Here is a 15,467-nt window from a genome sequence, read left to right as displayed (position 1 = left end):
GTTAATGTTGTATGTGATGGTGGCATTTTTTACTTTTATGATTACACATGTCTGGAAAATGAAGTTATATTCTTGTTATGTGCAATAACATCAATGTTATTGTATACGTAGATTAGCATAAAGAAACAAAATAAATCTTCAATGTTGGCGTCCAATTTTAAGCGTGTGTGTGTGTGTGTGTGTGTGTGTGTGTGTGTGTGTGTGTGTGTGTGTGTGTGTGTGTGTGTGTGTGTGATCTCTGAATCTGACGTAATCCTCTGGATATTGAATGAGCTGACTCTTGATTATCTGTGTCTTACAGGGTTAGGTGGTGCTGGGAATGTGGAGTTGTAAGGGGTGCACAGAAACGGTGTCAAGTCGTTCCAAGCTTTTGCATCACTACAGATTAAAACATCCACATTTTGGACGTCGTTCTCACTTTCCATGTACATACCTGCATTGTCCATGCACCTTTAAAACGTGGAATGCCCTTATTGTCCATCAAAATAAAATCCACAGCACGGGGGTCACTACTAAAAAAAAGGCGATTTTCAGTTGCCACCTTTGCGAATGCAATGATTTAGCATCAGAGCGTGATTATTTTGCTCACATATATGCGCATCTTAAAAGAAATGAGACACTTACTTGTATGTTTCTAGGCTGCAACTTTAAAACAAACATTTACTGTACATTTAAATCACACAAAAACCGTAAACACAGACATTATACACCAGGTGATTTTAAACGAGGTATAGTAAGAACAGGAATCGCACCTACAAATGAATTTGCGGAAAATAGTCAGGAGTTTGTAGATCAGTTGGATACTGTCATTCCTTCACATGGTCAGTGTGATACTGAGGACTTGCAAAAAGTCATAGAGCAAAGTTTTGCAACTACTCTGCTAAAGCTGGAGCATTTGGTCCATGTGCCAAGCACAGCTATTGATGTATTTTTAGAGGAACTCTATCATTTGATACGGTCGGCACCTGTACCATTATCCTGTGATATTGTGACGAATATCTTTAATCAAAGAAACCTCCCCATTGATAAAGATCTCATTACAGAAACTATTAATGCAGTTTTTTCAGGTAATCCTGTACTAAGGTCCATTCAAAAGGGTGGTCCACTAAGCACAGCATATCTGCGTAAGCAGTATTACAAGGAAAATTTCTGTGTTTTAGAACCAGTTGAATATATACTTGATGCTGAAAAGAAACACAGTTTCCAATATGTCCCATTGCTGAAATTGTTACAGCAGCTGTTGAGTAGAAAAGATGTTGTTGATGAAGTTGTGAAATGCCATAAACAACAGGTGGGAACAGACTCTACTGGGTCATATCATTACAGGTCTTCAAGTGATGGTTCCCTATTTAAGAAAAACTTTTTCCTTTCTGGTGAAAATCTAAGGATTTCCCTACGTTTTTATGTGGATGACTTTGAAGTCTGTAACCCCCTTGGTACCTCACGGAAGAAACACAAGCTTTGTGCCATTTATTGGGTTTTGACTAACTTGCCTTCAGGATCTCATTCCTCCTTATCGTCCATCTACTTGTCAGTGTTGTGCAAAACCACTGACGTTAAAACTTATGGTTATGACAAAATCTTGGAACCTCTTCTACAGGATCTGAAAACTCTTGAAGAACATGGCGTTTATGTTCCACTATTAGGAGAGTCAGTCAAAGGTACAGTCGTAAGTGTAATCGCAGATAACCTTGGAGCACACAGTGTTGCAGGATTTATGCAAAGCTTTTCTGTAGAATACTATTGCAGATTTTGCACAGGGAAGAGCAGTGATATTCAGCTGTATTCTGTAGCGTCTGGTGCTTTCACGCTAAGAAGCAAAGACCTTCACCAAGTCCATGTCACACAAGCCCAAGATAGAGGTACAGGCTGTTGTGGAGTGAAAAGAGGATGTGTCTTCACCAAAAATCTGTCCCACTTTCATGTCATATTTGGTTATCCGCCTGATCTTGCTCACGATGTTTTTGAGGGTATAATCCCAGTAGAGTTGGCTCATTGCTTGACAGTTCTTATATCAAAGAAGTTTTTCACTTTAGCCGACTTAAACAATGCGATTCTGAAGTTCCCCTACAAATGGGAAGATAAGACAAACAGACCTCATGTAGTGTCACAAACTTTCTCTAGCACCAAAACAGTAGGAGGAAATGCGCATGAGAACTGGAGCTTGCTCCGGTTCTTGCCTTTTTTAGTTGGATCACTTGTGCCTGAAGATGAGCCTGCATGGCTTGTTCTCATGACTCTGAAGGATATCACAGAACTTGTCGTGTCCCCTGTGCATAGTGATGACTCTGGCTTTTTTGGAAAGCAAAATTATAGAGCACAGACAGCGATACCAGACACTGTTTCCTGATGTTAAGCTACTACCAAAACACCATTATTTGGAGCACTATCCACAGATGATTAGGTTTTTTGGTCCAGTTGTTTGGCTGTGGACAATGCGTTTCGAGGCCAAACACAGCTTTTTCAAGCAGGTCATGAGACACACAAGCTGCTTTAAGAATGTGCCTCTCTCCTTGGCCTCAAAGCATCAGATGATGATAGCTTACCATCTAAGCTCCCCATCTCTTGGCAAGTCTGAACTAGAGGTCTCGGCTGTATCAACTTTTCCAGTGGATTTGCTTAAAGAGGAGATGGCTAGAGTCATTAGGCAAACATTCCCTGACATTCTAGAGATAAACCTTGCACAGTGTGTGACAATAAAGGGCATAACTTATAGGAAGGGAATGGTACTGGCCCACAGGGCAGCTGGTGGGTTGCCAGAATTCTGTGAAATAAACCACATCTGCATTGTAAACCAGAGCATATTCTACATTGTCAGAGAGCTCGGTGGCTGGTACAGGGAGCACTACAGAGCTTTTGAGCTCAACCCAGTATCTGCAAGAATATTCACTCTTGTTTCACTCCGTGAACTCCTTGACACTTATCCACTGGTTGACTACAAGATCGGATCAGTCCGCATGGTGACTTTAAAAAGGCATAAAGAAATAAAAGGTGTGCAAATATTTGTAATAAGTTCAGTCACATGTATTTCACTAGATACATTCTTTTTTTTTTTTTCTTTTTTTTTTGTATATCTGACCTTTTATAACTGACTGATATGTATGGGTAACTGTATGAAGACTAAACTGAAGTTATTCTTTCTGGGTGTCTGATGTATTGTTGTTGTTTTTTTTCGTCTACAGAATAGCTGCTTGAAATGGGGACCCCTGCGATCCTAAAGATCATCTTGACTGATGGAACCTGTCAAAGGCTCACTCTCTCCAATGGACCACCTGAATCAATTGAGGATCTCATTGTTGAAGTCAAGAGACATTGTGGTCTTCAGGGCGATTTCAGACTTCAGTTTATGGATCCCTTGTTTGGGAATGAGTTCCTTAATCTTACCTCAGTTTCAGAAGTGGCAGACAGAGGGACTCTTAAAGTTATTGACATGTCAAGACCCACCACTATGCAGCATGAGGATTATATCATTCTTGATCCTGTCCAGGACTCCGAAGCCCTCAGCTGTTCCTCTGTTAACGATTCTTCGTACCTGTCTGGTGGATCTGTGGACACGGATGTGTTGTCATCAAGTGAGTCAACAAGCTCACGATCTTCTTGGCCTGCTGTCTTTTATGTGCCCAAGTTTTCGTATGATGCTGAATTACAACTTCAGCAGGCAAAAATTGCGTACAATCAGAATGGAACTGCACTTATTCCAGATCCCAAGTTGAAGTCAGCCATCCTTGAAGGTTTGGTGCAGGAAATTGTGAAGTATAAAGTGTATGTCAGTGATAAAGAAATGGATCAAGTAGCTCAGAGTCTGATCAAGAAGCATCCCTGTCTAACTGAGACAGGCTCCAACACTGGATTTGGAGGATGGAAGACCAGTTTAAAATATAAACTCTCAAACTATCGCACCCAGCTACGAAAACTGGGCTGCCCAGAGGTGACTGTAAACTCTCTAAAGAACAAACCTGTTGGAAGATGCAGTGCAGCCTTTGGTGTCAAAAAAGCAAAGAGGGCAGAAGTTAACTTTTGCCCAACATACCCACCAGAAGAAACTGAGGAGAGCCTGGAGGCAATGCGGAAAACTTTACTCTTGGACATAAAGAAGAAGAACAACAGAGAGTTGGTGAAATTCAAGATGGAAAAGACTTTTGCCTACAGAAGACATGAAGTTGTTCGTGGTGCACCAATGGTAGAGGCTTTCATGGCAAGATGGCCTGCTCTATTTGATGTCCATGAGGTAAAGTTTGACTCACACCGGGAGTTCTTGGAAGAGGTGTTAAGCTAAAATACTTTAGGCACATTTAACAGCCAATTTCTTCAGCATTGGTGATTGTGGCCTTCTTCCTGGTGTTAAACATTTGAAGCTCACTCTTTTGTGCTGATGTTTTCAGATCAATGCTGAGTTTAAAAGAATTACCACAATCCCCCTTCAATCAAAGTTCCTGTCTCAGATGGATCTCCACTTAGACAACCTGGTGAAGCTGTTCAAAAGAAGAGGAGGACAGCTTGGACAAAGACTGAAAAAAGTTGTGGCACAAATGGATAATGTAAGTGATAAAGCCTTAACACAACTATGACCCCTTTTGGACAAAACTTTTAATTGGTTAAAAATTGTAAATGTTTTTCCAATGATAAATGCTGTCATCTTGTACTACTTTTACATCTGCTTGTTTTTGTTTTAATCTACTTAGTCAACTTTATTAGTATGTGTGCCTTTACTTTGAAAGCATTCATGTAAAGTACAGTACTAAAACCTAAAATCAATGAGAAGGGCTGACTGAAGATACTAATCACACAAATTTCATTTCAGTGTGAAGATGTTAATGCTGGACGTGAGTGTGTCATTAAGGGAGTGTGTATCTACATGGGTGAAGATCCTGACAACCTTATCCGGGAGTATGTGGTAAGTACTTGGGGTATTTTATTTTATTTTTTGGGGGGGTGGGGGGGTGACTTTCACCAGTACATCATATTGCTCACTTGCCATGGATTGAGTAACATGACTTTTATTTTATTTATTTATGTATTTTTTACAGGACATGGATGAAGACGCCATCAATGAGGCCATTGAAGACACCACTGTTGGAATTTATCTTCTTAAAGAACAAGCTTCAGCAGATGAACAAGAAGACATTGGAGTTGTCCTTGAAGGCATCAGGGTGGTGAAGAATTTGGATAATGTAGCATTTGCTGTGGTAATGCTATTTGGACTCATGTATGCACTAAACCTTGCCTACCCTGCTGACCTCCGCTACACCTTTGAGGTTTTCCAGAAGGTTTTCATGGAACTGGATGGAGCTAAACTCTCCAACAAAGTTCTTGCTCTCAAAAACCGTCTGTTTCACTGAAGGGTCAAAGACTGCACTTCAGCAATTCTTTACTGAACACAAAACGAAAAACTGCAATGTTATACTGCTGATACTGTTTGTTTGGGGGTTTTTTGTTGTTGTTGTTGTTGTTGTTTTTTCTCATGTGACTGCACTTCGAGGTGACACTTTTTTTCTTTTCTTCCTTTTGGTGGTATTGTATTGCGAGAAATGTTTACAGAGGTTTTTTAGCAATGTGCTCTGGGTCAACCTTTACATCCTGCTTATATGTTCAAAAGGAAGATTCCTTTAGGTGTTTGGTATTATGTGACAGTGTCATTTAAGCTTCAATTTAGTAAAAAAATTCTGTACAGCTAAATACAAAATGTGACATGTATGAAGATATATCTTATCCTTAATAGCAGCTTGCTGCCTCTTTGAGTTTTGGAAGACCAATTTAAGCTGAAGTTGTTCTATATATGTACAGACGTGATCATTCAAAGCAGCTTGCTGGTTTCTGCCTCTTAAACTCCAGGTAACAGGAGTTGTAGAAATGTTAAATGCAAAAAAAAGTTATATTTGTGTAAGCCTGTTTGTTCATGGATGCTTTTTGATTCTTTTTCCAAGTAGGCTTAATTTAGTTTCAAACTTTTAATTGTGAAATTAAATACAAATATGTGTAAGATGACAGGATCATTAATAAGCACTTATTTGTAGCTTTCTTGTATTGCTGCTAAGGTCAGTTTTGAGGGGAAATATTTACAAATGTTTTAAATCTTTCTTTCAGTTATATCTGCAGGCAATCGCTAAAACTGTGTAACAAGTTTATATGCTTGCTGTTTTCACTGCTGTTAAAATAAAGGTGAACTTTTCAGCACTCCCATTTTTTTTTTGCCTTTTTTGTCAATAACATTTAGTTTATGTTTACATTATTATATTGTACATAGGCAAGAAACCAAGGACTGAATTTTTATGAAGTTGACTTAAAATAATTAAGTAGGATTTAAAGCCATAATTTGTGTTGCAGGAACATAATTATAATGCCTTTATGTTACACAATTTCATTAAGTACCACTGACAATCAAAAATACGTTGGTGTTAAACTTTAAAATATATCAACATTACGTAATACATTGATATTTTGGTAACAGATAAACAGTATGTACATCGAACATGATTTTTTTAAGTAATCTAATGTGACAGGGCGGTGGGAGGGCTTTGTACGCATCCCGGAAAGAGGTGTAGCAGTGGTTGAGTAGCCTATCTCCACGAGTGTTAAAGTGGATGTGTTGGTGGAGTTTGGGTGAGACTTTCTTCAGGTTTCCCTTATTAAAGTCTCCGGCTGTGATAAACGCTGCCTCTGGGTGTGCGGTTTCCTCGCTGCTGATCACGCTGTACAGTTCCCTGAGTGCTCGGTCAGTGTCGGCTTGTGGGGGAATGTAAACAGCCGTAATAATCACTGCTGTAAATTCCCTCGGTAGCCAGAATGGCCGGCACTTAATCATCAGGTACTCCAGGTCCGGTGAGCAGAAGGAATTCACCGGGTGCACGTTCGCATAATCACACCAGCTGTTGTTGATCATGAAACACACACCACCGCCTCTGCTTTTCCCAGTAAGATCCTGTGACCTGTCCGCGCGGTGCACGGAGAACCCCGGTAGTTGTATTGCGGAGTCCGGTACCTTGTCCGATAGCCAGGTTTCTGTGAGGCAGATCACGCAGCAGTCCCGCATCTCTCGCTGGAATGAGATCCGTGCCCGAAGCTCGCACAGCTTGTTCTCCAGAGACTGCACATTAGCCAGTAATAAACTGGGTAACGGTGGTCTGTAAGTGCGCCGTCTCAGTCGAACCAGAACGCCAGATCTTCTCCCTCTGCGTCGGCGTTTGCGGCCACCAGGGCCAGAGAACAAAGGCGTCTCAGGTGAGATGAATGGGGGGTCTGCAAACGGAGCGTCCGTGTTGCAAAACTTGAACTCCGGAAAGTTATAAGAAAGACCGTCTTTTATGTCCAGTAAGGTTTGTCGGTCGTACACAAGGAGACATGTGCTACTCGCGAAAAAATGAAGGAAAAGTAAAATTAAACACAGAAAAAAGCTGTTGCTTGGGGGAGCTCGCGACGAGGCTGCCATACTCGGCGCCATCTTACGTACCATGGCGTAACAGGGCGGTGCACTGTTGGACGGACCAATCGGAGTCTGCGCTGCGGGACTGTTTTGATCACGCGGACTGGGAAATGTTTCACGTGGCTGCTAGGGACATTGATGAATACACAGACTCAGTCTGCGGATTTATCAGGAAATGCGTGGAAGATGTCGTCCCATCCAGAACAGTTAAATCCTTCCCAAATCAAAAACCCTGGATTAACGGAGATGTTCGCGCGGCACTGGCGGCACGGAGCACCGCCTTTGCCTCCGCGAACACATCGGACTACAAACACGCACATTACCAACTCCGGAAGACGATCAAAGCAGCCAAACGTGAGTACAGGGACAGGGTGGAGCAACAGTTTGACAACCCGCGGAGTATGTGGCAGGGACTAAACACGATCACAGACTTTAGAGGGAAAACCAGCACACCGCAGACCACGGCCTCTCTGTGTGAGGATCTAAACGTATTCTACGCTAGATTCGACACAGCGAACACCATGAGACCGGACAGTGTGCGCACCGCGGATGACGTCAGTGCGCACACTGTGTCTGAGGAGGATGTGCGGAAGTGCTTCAGGAAGGTGAACGCACGCAAAGCTACTGGTCCGGACGGGATTCCCGGCCGCGTCCTCAGGTCATGCGCGGCTCAGCTGGCTGGAGTGTTCACGCACATCTTCAACCTTTCCCTCTCTCTGTCTGTAGTCCCAGCCTGCTTCAAAATGGCCACCATCGTCCCTGTACCCAAATCCTCCACCATCTCCTCATTGAACGACTGGCGACCTGTAGCCCTGACCCCCATCGTAAGCAAATGCTTCGAGAAGCTGGTCAGGGACTTCATCTGCTCTGCACTACCCGACTCACTGGACCCTCTACAGTTTGCATACCGCCACAACAGGTCCACTGATGATGCCATAGCCCTGACACTACACACTGCCCTGTCACACCTGGAGAAGAGAGACACGTATGTGAGGATGCTGTTTGTAGATTACAGCTCAGCATTCAATACCATCGTTCCCTCGAAGCTGGACAGGAAACTGCAGGATCTAGGACTGAGCAGCTCCCTCTGCAGCTGGATCCTTAGCTTCCTGTCTGACAGACGCCAGGTGGTCAGACTGGGCAGCATCACCTCATCCCCCATCACACTGAACACTGGTGCTCCACAGGGGTGTGTACTGAGCCCTCTCCTGTACTCACTCTACACCTACGACTGCACAGCCACTAACAGCTCCAACATCATCGTGAAGTTTGCGGACGACACTACAGTGGTGGGTCTTATCACCAACGGTGATGAGACGGCTTACAGGGAGGAGGTCAGCGCCCTGACCCACTGGTGTCAAGACAACCATCTCACCCTCAACGTCGCAAAGACAAAGGAGTTGATAGTGGACTTCCGGAGGTGCAGAGAAGTACACACCCCCATCACCATCAACGGCGCTGCTGTGGAGAGAGTGAGCAGCTTCCGGTTCCTTGGCGTACATTTGGCTGAGGATCTTACGTGGTCAGTACACACAAACAAAACAGTGAAGAAGGCGCAGCAGCGCCTCTTCTTTCTCAGGAGACTGAAAAGATTCGGCATGAGCCCCCGCATCCTCAGGACCTTCTATCACTGTGCCATTGAGAGCATCCTCACTGGATGCATCACCACCTGGTATGGCAACAGCACCGCCTACAACCGCAAAGCTCTCCAGCGAGTAGTGCGGTGCTCTGAACGGATAATTGGAGGTGAGCTTCCCTCCCTCCAAGACATCTACAGGAAGCGGTGCCTGAGGAAAGCGGGGAGGATCATCAAGGACTCCAGTCACCCCAGCCATAAACTGTTCAGACTGCTTCCATCAGGAAGGAGGTTCTGCAGCATCCGGTCCCGTACCAGCAGACTGAGAGACAGCTTCTTCCATCAGGCCATCAGACTGCTGAACACGTCATAGACACCTCAGCTTCACTACTGGAACTTTAACATTATGCACTCCACACTGTATATAAATGCCACTTGTTTTGCACATATTCAACTCTGTATATTTTATATATTTTATTATTATTATTATTATTATTATTATTATTTATTTTTTTAAATTTTTTTTTAACTATTTAATTTGTAAAAATGTGCATACACACACACACACACACACACACACACACACACACACACACGTAGGAAAATATTTAGTATACACATCCAGAAATGCATACACTATTATATATTGTACATATATTTATTAGTTTCAGGTTGGCCATTCTTGTATTTTGCTCGTTTGTGTTGTTGTGTTTGCACAACTCTGTTGCTTGTGAAGCTCGCACACAAGAATTTCACTCACATGTGCTGTGCCAGTGTACCTGCACATGTGATGTGACAATAAAAGTGATTTGATTTGATTTGATTTGAATGAAATACTTTGGCTTTACAAGTAATTATTACTTGTTGGAAAGTGGAAAATTAAGTCAGTCATACTTATTCATATTATGTGGGACCGATGTACACAATAAAATCAAGTAAATTGAAAGAACTTTTTTTTTCAGTGCAGTAAGGACATCTCCTGGTTTCATCTTCATGTTTCCCTCTCACCACATATCCAAACCCACATCATGACCAGCAGCTTTTTTGAACTGTGGCTCCAGCAAACATCAGCTGATACTAGAAATTAATATTAAATACATTCTAACAACAGCTGATCAAGCTTAAACGTGCTGCTGTTGTTTAGCGCGACATCCGCTGGTTTCCTCTTTCGGCGCAAAGTGAGCGATAAACAAACAAGAGAGAAAAGCCGATCAGCTGATCATTGATCAGTTTCATGACTGAAGTAGAAACGGGAGAGGGAGGGGGAGAGGATGAGAGAAGAAGAGGCAGCTGTGCAGCAAAGACACAGAATAACTCCAGCAAACTGTTCCTTTTCACCTCAATAAGAAACGTGTAATATTTCTCTGAATACCAGACGGGACGGTTGGCAACTCTAATAACTTATGAACAAAATAAAGTTCAACATCATTAACATCATAGCACCACCCAGCTGTATAGAAACCCTGTCATGCTAGCTAGCACGCAGTACGAAAAAGTCAGAATAACGAAAATAAACTCCACCTAAACTTGGTTCATATCTGACCCAGAGAGACTGCAGGTCATAACTTCTTACCTGAAGTTCAGTTCACACTCGGACCGGCGGCCGCCTCGGGTCTCTTTTCCTTCTGCGTCCCCCTTTCCTTCATCCACCTGCTGCCTCCACCACTTGCTAATGTTACTGAATCTGTGGAAGCTCCGCGATGCCACCACACGAAGTAACGAGTAACGACCCCATCTAAATCCCAGTAACGAGTAACGCGTTCCTGATTTTGGCATAATAACTAGTTACCGTGCTCGTTACCACAATAATAACGTAGTTACTGTAACGCGTTACTTAATAACGCGTTAGTCCCAACACTGGTTATATCACACGGATCCTTCCCGACTCTGACTCGTGGTGTTTGCTGCTGCAGCATGTCTGCTCAGTGCCATAACTTTCATTTTTTGATTATTTTTTCATTTCTTAAGTTTGTTAACCTTTGCTGACTCGTGTACAAACACAGAAAAGGTGAGTGGCAGCAACAAAGAGGGAAATGAGAAAAATAATAAGTCTGCTTTCTGACATCATCTGTTGAGCCGTTAGACAAAAGCACTAGCTGCTGACGAACCAGCCCCCGAATAACTTTAGTGTATTTATGAAGGCATGCAAAATTTTACCTTCATACTGTGAATGTTGCCCAAGCTGCATGCCCTGGAAGTATAGAAGGATGGGTCGATACTGGATGATAAGAATGCACAAACCTTGGCTGGAAGGCTGCAGGCGCCCAGCTGGCAGAGTTACAAATATAAATGCTGCCAAAACTCAGCCAAAGAGTGAAAACAAAACAAGAAGCAATGCAGCAAAGCACAGTGAGGCTTCAAGGTAAATCCTGACATCAGCGTGCTAAAGCCCACACAGTGACAGCGAGGCGATCCACACACGCTAATGTCCAAGTTCAGCTTTGAAAATAAGAATGCGTGTACAAACACAGAACGAGTCATTAATGAAAAACCAAACCTCTGTATTAGGATACAACAACAGCAAGGTACGAGTGTGAAACCATGAAGTGAAAGACAATCGTTATAAGGGAACAAGGACAAAATCCAGGGACCGTGAGACGGGGACAGTCCCGCTACCAGAAATGTGAGGCTGCGGTTACCGAGGCGGTGATCAAAGTAGATCATCTGGCAACAGTTGACGCACTAAACTTCATGATATCCATCCGGTGGGTGTTGAGATATTTTAGTGTGGACCAAAGCAGTGGACTGAGTCATGCTGCTGTGAACGTCTGTGCACAGGCTTTCTCTGCGCTGCGTAATTCAGGAAAGCAGCTCCATGTTCAGCAGTTGCTCAGAGACACAGCTGTACAGATCACAGAGGCCTGCTGATCACTTCTGGATGACAATAAAAGCAAATGACACTGAGACTGTTAGCAGTCAGGTTCTTCAGCCTGAGACTGACAGCGTGAAGGCCATGATGCTAATACACACTTTAAGACTGGGTATGTGTGTCGCACATCAACACTGTCTACAGCTATAACTAAATGAATGTTGGTGTAACTTTACCACATGCAGGGTCTTATCTGAAGCTCCCTAAAACTACTTTTTCATCCTTTTGTTACAATCGTTGTATCAGTGGAGTCAAAAAAATTTGATTGTATCCAGAAGTAATTGCAGCTTTTTATATGCTTTTTAATAAAGTCACCATACACAACAAATATAATGAATGAAAATGAAGCACTAAATACACAACGGTACAGACGTAGGACTCTTTATTTGTTGTACCTACTTTCATTCCCTTTTGCTCATTTTATTCAATATTTTAATCAAAACTAAGTAACACTACAAAATCCATATTCAGGACTTAATAATAATAATAATAATAATAATAATAATAATAATAATAATAAAATTTTTTATTTATGAGCGCCTTTCAAGTCACCCAAGGACACTTTACAATAGGATAAAACACTTAGTAAAACAATGGCAGAATAAGAACAATAAAACAAAAGCACAAGATAAAATGAACAAACAGGGGATTCACAGTGAATATGCAGATTTGAACAGATGAGTTTTGAGTTGGGATTTAAACTGGGGGAGAGAACCAATGCTTCTTATTTCTGGGAGCAGAGCAGCTGAAAGCTCTGCTTCCCATGGTGGTGAGGCGGAAGGAAGGTACAGCAAGCTGGATAGAAGAAGAAGAACGAAGTGAGCGGGCAGAACAGGTGGTGGTTAACAGGTCAGAAAGGTAAGGAGGAGCGAGGTTATGAATGGCCTTGAAGGTGAGCAGAAGAAGTTTGAATATTATCCGGAATTTCACAGGGAGCCAGTGAAGTTCCTGAAGAACAGGTGATGTGCTGGTAGGAGGGGTTCTGGTGATAATGCGAGCAGCAGAGTTCTGAACCAGTTGAAGCTTATGGAGGGATTTTTGGGGGGGACCATGCAGAAGAGAATTGCAGCAGTCAATACGGGAGGTAACAAGACTGTGGACAAGAATGGATGTGATATGAGGTCAATAACTTCAGTTATTGACCTCATATCACATCTGTTTTTAATCCTCTGTATCTTTACTTCTGAAATTTCCTGCATTGTCCGTTTGCCTGTTTTAACAAACTCCTGTAATTATGCTTCATTATGTTTTTGTTCAATATTCTAAATAGATGCAGGTGTGTCAGCAGGTGATTTCCATTGGTGTCTGTAGTATTAACCGTCCTGTTCTTGTACTGAAAGTTGCTTGAAAACCATTTTAATAGTTGTAGTTATCTTATCTTGGACGGTTGTAAATGTTTTACATTTTAATGAACGTACAGTCCCAGTCATTCCTCTGTTACTCCAGATGTTGACTTTACTGCTCTGACTCCTCACCTGAAGAGCTCGGTTACTAATCTTGGGGTAAAACTCGACACTGCACGTAAATGCGGTGGTGAAACCTTCATTCTATCACCTCACACGTCTGTCAAAGGTCAAGCCTTTTCTTTCCAGATGCCATCCATGCTTTTATAACCTCACGTTTGGATTGCTGCATCTCCTTTTTAACAGGGCTGCCCAGGGCACTCTGTGCAACTGGAGCAAAATGCTGCGGCACAGTTTTTAACTGGTAAAAGAAAACGTGATCGTGTTACTCTGGTTCTGGCCTCCTTACACTGGCTTCCAATTGAATCTAGGATCTATTTTAAAATCCTTTTACTGGTTTTTAAGCATTACGTCCCCCCTCGTTCACTCCGGTCAGCTCAGTCACTAAATCATGACTGAAACTTAGAGACGTTCTCTATTGTGACCTCGAAGCTTTGGAACGATCTTCCTCTTCACATTAGAGACATTAGACAGTCGACATCAGTGGTGCTCTTTAAATCCAGGTTAAAAGGTTTCATTGTTATGTATTTACTGTATTTATTATTCTTATTGTACTTCGTATATTTCTGCTGCACAGCACTTTGGTCGGCCATGTGTTGTTTTTAAAGTGCTATATAAATAAATTATGGGTGTGGTTTATGGTTACCTTTACATGCATATTTTGTTCTTTAATATTTGATATTTGATATAATATGCTTCCAGCCTTCAGTTGATCTCCTGTGCAGCTGACTAAGTTTTGCTGAGAGCTTTTATTGACGTCCATGTTTATCATGAATCATGAAATCTGTTAATTTTTGATAACATTTTTTAAATTACCTCATTATGTTTTTTTTTCTTTTCAGGAAAATGATGAAATAAATTCAAGGGTGTTCTTTATCGGACTGACGGTGCATGAGCCTTCTGTGACTAATATGTAATATTGTATGAGCACGCTGACATGGAAATCTCTGCTAATGAGACCATTAATGTGTTTTATTAATAACCTTCCTAAGATGACTACTTGGGTTAAATATGTCATGTTGAGGACCTGACACATCAGGCAGGTGAAGCTCTATAACGTGCTGCTAATGTCATCTCAAATGTCAGATTATTGACACGGAGAGCAGACGATGCTGTCATATCTGATGTTAATTTTCCCCTGATGTGAATAGAAAAATCTCACCCTGCAGGAAATTTATCACCACGCCAATATTTAAGTGCAATTTCACAGAATCTGCTCATGGAGAGGATCCTACCTCTGCTTTTGAACTGGAAATGTCGAAGGCAGCCGTTACTTAATCATCAATCAGCCTGCTCCACTTGCTGCTTTGTAATACCCGTGCTGAGAAGCAGACTTTCATATCTCACTGCAGAATCTGGGAAAAGCTGGTTTTCTATTTTATTTACCCAAAAAATCCTTTTTTAGCTTATGTGAGGAGATGTGTTGATGGGCTCAACACTCAGTCAACTTCAGTCTGTTTTTCTCTTATTGGTACAAACTGCATTTCCTTTGATTCACACTTTAGTCTACTGTACACTGCTTTTTAACATCACATTATGTAAAACAGTTTAGACATCACCAGCTCATTTCCATTTTTCTTTTATTAATCGTTGGTTCTTTACAGCCTTGTTGATTTGAGTTCTTCTCACCATTTTTCTGTACCAGCTTTTCCCAGTCAGCTAATTGGCCTCGTGTAGCATTTCCCAGTGTCTGTGCTGTAAACACGCCGCTGCTCCATTTTGTATTTATTCTGTTTTAACTGTAACTGTAGTTATTTTCTCTATTTTACTTGTAACTCTGGGAATTTCCGGGGTGTCTGTGATGTTGCATCGCACAAAATCATTTGTGAAGCGTTTAGTCTGCAGAAGGTCTTTTATTTTGAAATTTGCTGCTGGGACCTCTGTAAACACTCGTGCTGAGTTTCTGGGCTCAGTCACTCATTTCAGGTGTCATCTTGTAAACTGTGTACAGCTTTAAACTTTACACTGCTTTGGCAGCTTGGACCAGAGCTGCTCCTCGGACACTTCTGAAATGTAAGGGCTGAGTTGGGACAGTCGGGCCTGCAGATCCACCGGAGCTGGAATCCAACCAGCGTATTCTGAAGTAAGTGCTCCCTGTTTGACTTTGGAATCGTTGCCTGATGTTACCTCCTTCCTCAT

At 42.2% G+C, this 15,467-nt stretch overlaps 2 protein-coding genes across 2 annotated transcripts in view; both read left to right on the top strand.

The window, feature by feature from the left end:
* The window catches only part of LOC146706796 (uncharacterized), a 378,960-nt gene that overhangs the window by 295,596 nt on the left and 67,897 nt on the right, over positions 1 to 15,467 (top strand). The gene's annotated exons all lie outside the window — the stretch shown is intronic.
* LOC146706799 (uncharacterized) lies at positions 3,208 to 6,141 on the top strand. Its single transcript, XM_085465035.1, has 4 exons — positions 3,208 to 4,228; positions 4,383 to 4,538; positions 4,802 to 4,894; positions 5,028 to 6,141. The coding sequence occupies exons 1-4, from the start codon at positions 3,347 to 3,349 to the stop codon at positions 5,337 to 5,339; spliced, it is 1,443 nt and encodes a 480-aa protein (XP_085321161.1). The 5' UTR covers positions 3,208 to 3,346; the 3' UTR covers positions 5,340 to 6,141.

This window comes from Copadichromis virginalis, linkage group LG7 (assembly GCF_057382275.1).
Source record: "Copadichromis virginalis isolate Kocher_CV1m ecotype Utaka linkage group LG7, C_Virginalis_male_GT1.1, whole genome shotgun sequence".
NCBI lineage: Eukaryota > Metazoa > Chordata > Actinopteri > Cichliformes > Cichlidae > Copadichromis > Copadichromis virginalis.
The sequence above is the reverse complement of the archived record's forward strand: the minus strand, read 5'-3'. Positions and strand labels throughout refer to the sequence as shown.